General features: G+C 35.0%; 2 protein-coding genes across 2 annotated transcripts; one reads left to right on the forward strand and one right to left on the reverse strand.

The window, feature by feature from the left end:
* The first annotated feature begins 1069 nt into the window (after positions 1 to 1069).
* On the forward strand, positions 1070 to 2546 carry LOC126688404 (josephin-like protein). The gene is made up of 2 exons (XM_050383084.1): positions 1070 to 1417; positions 1812 to 2546. Exons 1-2 carry the CDS (start codon positions 1334 to 1336, stop codon positions 2268 to 2270), a joined length of 543 nt encoding a protein of 180 aa, XP_050239041.1. The 5' UTR covers positions 1070 to 1333; the 3' UTR covers positions 2271 to 2546.
* A 4460-nt stretch (positions 2547 to 7006) lies between these two features.
* On the reverse strand, positions 7007 to 7646 carry LOC126688413 (uncharacterized). Its single transcript, XM_050383095.1, has one exon. It carries the CDS (start codon positions 7395 to 7397, stop codon positions 7122 to 7124), a length of 276 nt encoding a protein of 91 aa, XP_050239052.1. The 5' UTR covers positions 7398 to 7646; the 3' UTR covers positions 7007 to 7121.
* Positions 7647 to 7877: the final 231 nt, after the last annotated feature.

The following is a 7877-nucleotide window of genomic DNA, read 5'->3' on the forward strand; positions in this document are numbered from 1 at the left end:
CATCTATTTCATTAGAATCTTACATGCCATGACATCAAATATGTAATTGAAGATCCATTGGAAACATAACATGTGAGTAAGATAACTAATCCAGTCTTTCACTAAGATTTTGAATAGCTATCTTGAATTCAAGTTATTTGAAGTTTGATCATCCATAGAATAGATCTTGTAACGATTAGATAGATCTATGAATTTCTTAAGAAATTTGAATCATTCTGTTTAGAATTCAATCCCATGTTCAAATGCACTTATATGCCTATTCAGTTAAGCAAAACAACTATCCAAAATCTTAACCGTTCAATGATAACCCAACCAAATCAACTAACATGATTGAGTCAGGAGAAGAGGCCAGAAAAGCCCCTATGACAACTATAACTAAACTAAAGGCGACTGATTGGCCATATATTGAAGTAGTAACTGTTATGGTAATAGGTCTTCACTTTTTTTTTTTTTTTTTCCCTCTGTTTCTTATTGGAAATAAAGTATTTATTCAAGAAAAAAAATTTGAAATACTAGGATCAAGGTACGCAAATTGATCACCAAAAAAGAATCTATTTCTCTTTAGAAAACCAAAAAAGAAAGAAGTAGTAATATTCATTAACTTTGGCATCGAATGATTAGTGGCCAATGCCATAATATATTCCTTTTAATCATTTTTTTTTTTAAGAGTCCATTATCTATCAATCATACAATTGTGAATTGGCTGATTTATTCATGGTTTTACAAACTGAATTGGACTAGTTGGTTCAACTGAGTTCCAAGCACCAATTTAGTTCGACAAAAACCTTCATAACCAGTCCCAAAAAGAAAAAAGAAAAAAAAGGGTTAACAGTTGACAAACGGGAGCTTTTCTGGTTATTTGACATTTTTCAGTTATTTCCCCTTACCGATTTTTAAAATTATGGATTTATAATATCTGGTTGAATAAAACATCTTTTTTTATATAGAAAATGTTGTTGGAGACTTGGATTTATCTTATCCGGTTGGATAAAACATTTTAAAATTATTTATTTATTTATTTTTTAAATGCTGCTTAACCAGTAAGTTTTATATTCCCCCCAAAACGACGAACATTTGCTGAAAACGACGATTGTCTTTCCAGACGTTGAAACTTTTTTTAAACTTGAAGAAGAAGAAGGAAAAAAAAAAAAAAAATCTGAAAGAGCACCGAATCGGAACCAAATTGCTAAAAAAGACCCATTTCGGGAAAAAAAAAGGAGAATTTTAGAGCCTAAAAAAAGCATTGATCTCGGTTTCTATGTCCATGCAAGCAAAGCTAAAACCCTAGAATTCGTCTTCTGTTTGGTGATTCTCAGTGTGTGAGAAATTGAAGATGGCGACAGAGAATTCCCAAATCTATCATGAGAGGCAACGATTACAGTTCTGCCTTTTGCACTCCCTCAACAATCTCTTTCAGGTACCCCTTTTCCTAAACCCCCATCTCTTTCATTACTTTTTTATTTTATTTTTTCAAGCTTTGTTTGGTTAGTGAGAAACAAAAAGAAAATAAATTGAATTTATTAAACCTTTATTTCCACTTATTTGGAACCCAATAGAACATGACACTCCAGTTTGAACTCTGCTTTCCCTAAAACAATCACTCTGGCTCAGTTGAGGATTCTGTGTATAGGATTTTAATTTTTTTTTTTTTTTTTTCGTTTTCTCTGTTTTCTCAGCAACCAAACGAAATCTCACAATTTGTCATCTTTTCTTTCTCTCCAATTGTCAAAAAAAGAAAAGCTTTAATTGTTTGTTCAGTTTGATCTTTTAATGGGTTTGTTGTTAATATAAAATTACGCATCATAAAACAGCAAAAGGACGCGTTTACTCGAGCCAGCTTGAATGAAATTGCTGAGAAACTTGTTCTTGATGATCCAAGCAAGGTGAGCTGGACACCATTATCTGTGCTCTTTAAGCCTCATTATAATGCAATCACAGGAAATTATGACATAAATGTACTAATGGTGGCATTAGAAGGGAAAGGCAAGAGTGTAATTTGGCATGATCGGCGTAACGGATCATCTTTGATCAATCTCGATGATGATACTTTGATGGGTATTGTGCTTAATGTTTCGGTTATAAAGTATGGTGGGCTTTGGAAAAGTAGGCATTGGATTACGTTGAAAAGGATCGATGGGGTTTGGTATAATTTGGATAGTGATCTTGTTGCTCCTGAGACTTATAAAGATGATGAAGAAGTTAGGGAATTCTTAGATTGCATCATCAATCATGGTGGGGAGGTTTTGCTTGTCATGAATGATACACAGTGAGCTTTGTTTGCTTTGGAATTAAGTTCCTTGATAGAACATCTAAATGTGTATGTATATACCATGTACTTGTTCCAAACAAGATCTTCGGGCAGTTTATAGAAGAATTCAGTTTTACTTTTTATGCAATCTTAGTCTCTTTCAAAGCTTGGACTTCTTGAGGTAGGAAATCAGTTCCTAAGGGGTCTGGCAGGTGGTGATTAAGGATGTTCTTAATTGTTTCTTCAATGAATTGTTTTGTTCCCTAAGGTTTCTTAATGGATTGGAATTCAGAAGTCACTTTTAGTCTCATCCTTTTGTTGATTGGTTTTTTTTTTTTTTTTTTGAAAGTGTGTTAAATATATTAGTTCTTTAAAAAGGTAAGAAAAAGTGAGGTTTTAAAAAGTTATATATAATCTCTAAAAGCTAAAAGCTAACCAAATAAGCTTGACATAAACTAATAAAAATTTGGTGGAGCAGAAGGAGTACCGACTCTCTGACTAATATATAATTATATTATATGTACAGATTACAGTTTATTGGTTAAATTTCGAATAGTGTCTAGCACTTATTATAAATGTTGCTAGTTCATCATGGAAACTGATTTCAGGCGGTCAATTTGACTGATTATTTAAGAGATGGTTGAGTGAAGATACATTTGAAAACCATAGATTGAAGGAATTTGATTATGCTCCTTTCTAGCTTTGCTGGTTACTTCTATGGTCTCTTAACCTGTCTTGTACTGTTTCATGCTGTATAGATCTTTCGTCTAAAAGTAATTTTTAGTTTCTTTGGTTTAAAAATTAAATCCAGAGAATGTTTCTTCCATCTTTATAATACTTTTTACTTCAATTATATATCTATTGATATTATTATGATCTTAGCTCAAATTCTCTATCATAAATACCTGTGAAGAGAAATTACATTAATAAATTTAAGTGCAGTGTTGATATTAGTCTTCCCCAAATGCCTTCTCGTAAAGTGTTGATAAGCAGTGGCCTTGAAATACGTGTCATTATAGCTTCTATACATTAACTGCTTATCTCAGAAGTTTTATGACCTTTCTGTGCTTGAACTGGAGTTGGCTACTGATGTAGCTTTATTTTTGGGATGGAAGACATCAAATCATTCATGATTTACAACATGGAGCAGTTGGTTTAAAACATTGGTTTTAATTAAAAGATCTTGATCTTCCTTTGTGGTCGACTAAATTGAATGCTTAGGCACCTGTCCGGAAAAAGGGCAACATCTTATCAGAGCATCTTCACCAACTCATGATTTTTTTCGTTCTTTCTTTCTTAGTTCTTTTCCTTTTGGTTTATCTATTTATTTATTTTTTGTTTTATATTTTAAGGGGAGGGGGAGTTGGGAACTTGGGATGGAGAATGTATGTCATGCATCCAAAATATGCATCATTGCTCTCACAAAGTGTGGATCCCACAACCATATGGATGCTCATTGTGAGAGAGAGACAATGCATTTGTTGTATGTATGAGTCTGTAAGATAAATTTTGGTTGAAGATGAGTGAGTTTGGCTCCAAGGGAACTCATGATATTTTTAATGCCAAGTAATTCTGGTAAGATTTGGAAACTCTTACCGGCAGATACTGACAAAAGTTGCACCAACATGAGAAGCAAGATGTAATCAATGCTCTGTGATGGTATGATTACATTAGATTTTACCAACAATTCATCTGTCTGTCTCTAGAAACTTTATGTATGTCTTTTTCTTTGGTTTGAGGCATAAGAGTAAGACCTATCATCATATGATATTACTTCTGGTCTTGTCCAATAATTCTTAGTGTCCTCTTATTGTGAAAAAAAGGTTCAGAATATATTCATGCTACTCATGCCCAAATATAGCAGGGTTTTGGTTTGGAATTAAATTTCAAGCCCATAGTATTTGGAAAAGACCAGTTTTTGTAGTGAATTGGTCGTTGACAAGCATGTTTAGTTATTGATGGATTTCTCACTAAAGAATAAGATATTTGGGAATCATTTGTTTGGAGCTCTTTTTAAGCTATAAAAAGCTTTAGAGTGTTTGTTATGGATGTTGTACATTATTACTAACAGATTACCGAAAAGTTGTGTGTAAATGCTAAAATTCAATAAAGCAAATGGAAGTAGTAATGCCTAGTGCCCCACTTGTGCCTTCCCCCACCGGCCATCCACCATTCTCTCTGCATCAATCATGGTCCGATTCCTTCAGAATTTCTAACATAAGATCAAAAGCACTTTAAAAGCAAGACACACCAATTGGATACTGCGGAGTTGTTACTTCTTTTTTATAAAAGGCAGCTCTGTTAAACTTTTGCCCTATTATTTTTTGTTGTTCTCTTTTCTCTTTTCTTTTTCTTTCTTCCTGCACCTTCTCTTTTTCTTCACAATTTAGTTAACACCCTTGGATAGGTCCACTCCTTTAACTTTCCTACACAGGACCTATATTGGGATATCATTACCCACGACCACATTCTAATAGTCTAATAGCAGGGGCATTCTCTTTATTCCTTAATTTGATGGAAACATCTTGATGTTGTTCACTATATAAATATTAGGTAATTCATTACCATCTATTTATAGATAATAAATACTAATTAGGTAAGTGTTGGTGATGAAGGTAATATTAAATTCCAAAGGGTTGGCCATTCACTTTAGTCACAAGAATGCATCGTTTCCTCTTTGGGGATAAAATGGAATGGTCACATAAGTTTTTTTAAGAGACTGAAGAATCATGAACTGGGTTTACAAGAATGCATGGTTAATTGTTTCCTCTTTGAGGACCTAACTGCTTGCAGGTACACATACAACATTGTGCCTAGAAAAACTAGAAGCAAATGGTTTGCTTAAGCTTAAGCCCTTAATGTTTTCTTATATTTTAGTTAAACATGATGATCTAGCATTACCTACCTGACCAAAACCATTCATTTCAATTCTTTTTAAAATTTTATATATGTTTGGTTGCACTAACTTTTCTACACTTGCAGTACATGCAAGCAAAGAAATATACTCATCATGGTCCATGGTTGTAGCCGGGTGTGCGTCAGAAAGTAGAGAAAGCAAGCAGTATTCTTTTTATTGCTTACGCTCTCTTTTCTCACCGCCTCCATCGACCTTTTCGGCATTTACTTTTTAGTTCTTTTCTATATATTTCGTCTACACTCTTATCATCTACTACACCCACAACTTAATATATTTCTCCTGCTGTTGTCTACATTTTTTGCTATTCCACTCACAACTCTCTCTCTCTCTCTCTCTCTCTCTCTCTCTCTTCATGGACAAGACAAGCGGTTATCCTTATTCTAGACAAAACTATAGTAAGAGAGGCTTTTCTAGAAATTGCAGATTCAAACTGCCTAAAGGGTCTGAGTTAACTATCAGATACCTTAAGAATCTTGCTGATAAGGTAGCAAGAGCTCTACAGTCGGTGACTACGAGGAAAAGACAGTCACCTAAGGATTCTTCTTCAATAGGAAGATCAAATCCAGCCTTCGTAGCTCCTGTTGATTCCCATAGAACAGAAGCCATTGAGGATTGCATCGAGTTCATCAACTCTTCTTCTTCTTTTTCAAGATCAAATTCTGTAACAGCGAACTCTTGATATTGTAAAATATATAATATTTTGTTCAAGAATTTATGTCAAGGGCCTTCTAGGTCATATGCGTTTTTGTTTATTTCTCTGTAAATTCCAGTTTTGTTGGTTTTGGCATCCCTTTTTTAATCTTCTGATTTCTGAAAGGACGACACTGGCTCAACTATTAAAAGGTGAAGCAATTTTAATTAGGTACTGCAATCAGAAGAAGCAGTGGCCATCTCAAATGGTTTTCAGAGAAGGTGTTATGGACTTTCTGTGAGCTATCAGGAAACCTGATACTTAAATAGTTTTGCTCATACTTTCAATTGCTCATACTTTCAACTTAAAACAGTAAAACATAAACACTCATAAGTCAAGAATGTTTCTTCACAACACATGATGGGATTGGGGGGAAAACAAAACGAACAAATGACTTCAGGCCGTTCTTAGAGGTCCACATCCTCTCTCTCTCTCTCTCTCTCTCTCTCTCCCGGACACACATTTTATGCAAAGGTTTTGTGAAAGAAATTATTGTTGCTGGCAAAGTTCTTGACTGTTACAATTACCCTGTAGCCTAATAGTGATATGCTCACATGAGGCTATGGCTTAATATGCTATTTATATGGTGTTAAACATGTTTTTCACAGTTTCCTTCCACTCCCAATTATGTATAATATTTATCTAGGCAGTAGCCATTCCATTCAGAAAGTGTCTTGCTTAAATACATATATTTTTTTTTTCAAAAAAGTGTGTTGCTATCCTTATTCTTGAGAGTCGTTCCATTTTATCAGCTATCCCCGAAGGGTCCATGGCAAAAATCATGACTCATGGAAAATGCTACATTCACTGTTAATCCGTGTCCCAGATTGCTTTTCTTTTCGCTATTGGCACAATTATACACATACACAACACTCATCACTCTCTCTCTCTCGGATCCATAATTACTAATTAGACTATGAGAGCTTATCAGTGACATGTGCAGTACACTGGTCTATTTAATAGCTCTGGCACCCCATAAAAAAAAAAAAAAAAAAAAAAAAGCTCTGGCACCATCACCTTATCAGTCTAATTTCCCATTTCATGCATTCTCACCATCAATAAAAAAAATAAAAAATCTTAGCAACATATAAGATGCTAGTTGCTAGCTGACCCAAAATGAATTAATAATAATCCTTAAGAAACAGAACACTAAGAAGTAAACATGACTTAAGCATTCCATAATCACTAAAGATTGAAAGCAAAACAGACATGAACATGGCATACGTGAAATGCCAGAAAATGATGAATGACCCCAAAAGAGGGCATCAATTCTTGGCAAAAAGGCCTCCAAAGCCACCACCCTTCTTCTTCTGAGGGACAGCCACTGAGTTCTTGCGCCCATTGCTGGTGGTGCCACCATTCTTCTCCTCCACCTTCTTGAGGATTGGATCAGTCTCAAGAAGCTGGTCCTCCTTCTGTAACCCTCCAATAATCCAGTCAAGAAGCCCTTTCTCCTCTTTGCTTCCACCAGCACCCTTTGCTGCTGTTGCGGCAAACACTCTTCCAGCTGCTGGAGCAAATGCCATTGTTAGAGAAGCCATCTTAACTAGCTTTCTTTGTTTATTTTCTCTTCAAAATCCGAGCTTGGAATTGTTGAAATGAATAGAGGAGTGAAGGCAAAGTGGGTAGGATGTTAATATTATATTATATCCTTCTCTTAGCTCCTCTCAAATGAATATGAGCCGTTAGATGGGTTTCAAATGGTAATTGAGAATTGAATGGAAGTGTTTGAAGCACGAGTTCTCCGCAAGTGGCTTATCCTCATGGTTTCGATTTTTTTTGGTACTAATTTTACGAGGAGGAAAATTTTGTAAAGCTGAGGAGTGAGGGCCTCATCCTTTAGTCAGCACATATGGTTATGTATTCAAAACGTGGCATCATTACAACCAATGCTCTCGGCCTCTCATGAAGACACTCGTGGGCTAATCCTGGATTAGTTCAAGCATTTTACCTCGACATAGCTGGGCCTGAGCCCATAAAAACGTGTGACCATTAACAAAATCTTTTAATATGCTGTCACA

Source organism: Quercus robur, chromosome 1 (assembly GCF_932294415.1).
Source record: "Quercus robur chromosome 1, dhQueRobu3.1, whole genome shotgun sequence".
In the NCBI taxonomy this organism is placed as follows: Eukaryota; Viridiplantae; Streptophyta; class Magnoliopsida; order Fagales; family Fagaceae; genus Quercus; species Quercus robur.

Bases quoted from the DNA above. Each gene is read 5' to 3' on its own strand.
- LOC126688404 (XM_050383084.1), top strand. From the start codon at position 1,334: ATGGCGACAGAGAATTCCCAAATCTATCATGAGAGGCAACGATTACAG. The intron at 1,418-1,811 runs GTACCCCTTTTC...ATCATAAAACAG, and splicing joins CCCTCAACAATCTCTTTCAG to CAAAAGGACGCGTTTACTCG.
- LOC126688413 (XM_050383095.1), bottom strand. From the start codon at position 7,397: ATGGCTTCTCTAACAATGGCATTTGCTCCAGCAGCTGGAAGAGTGTTT.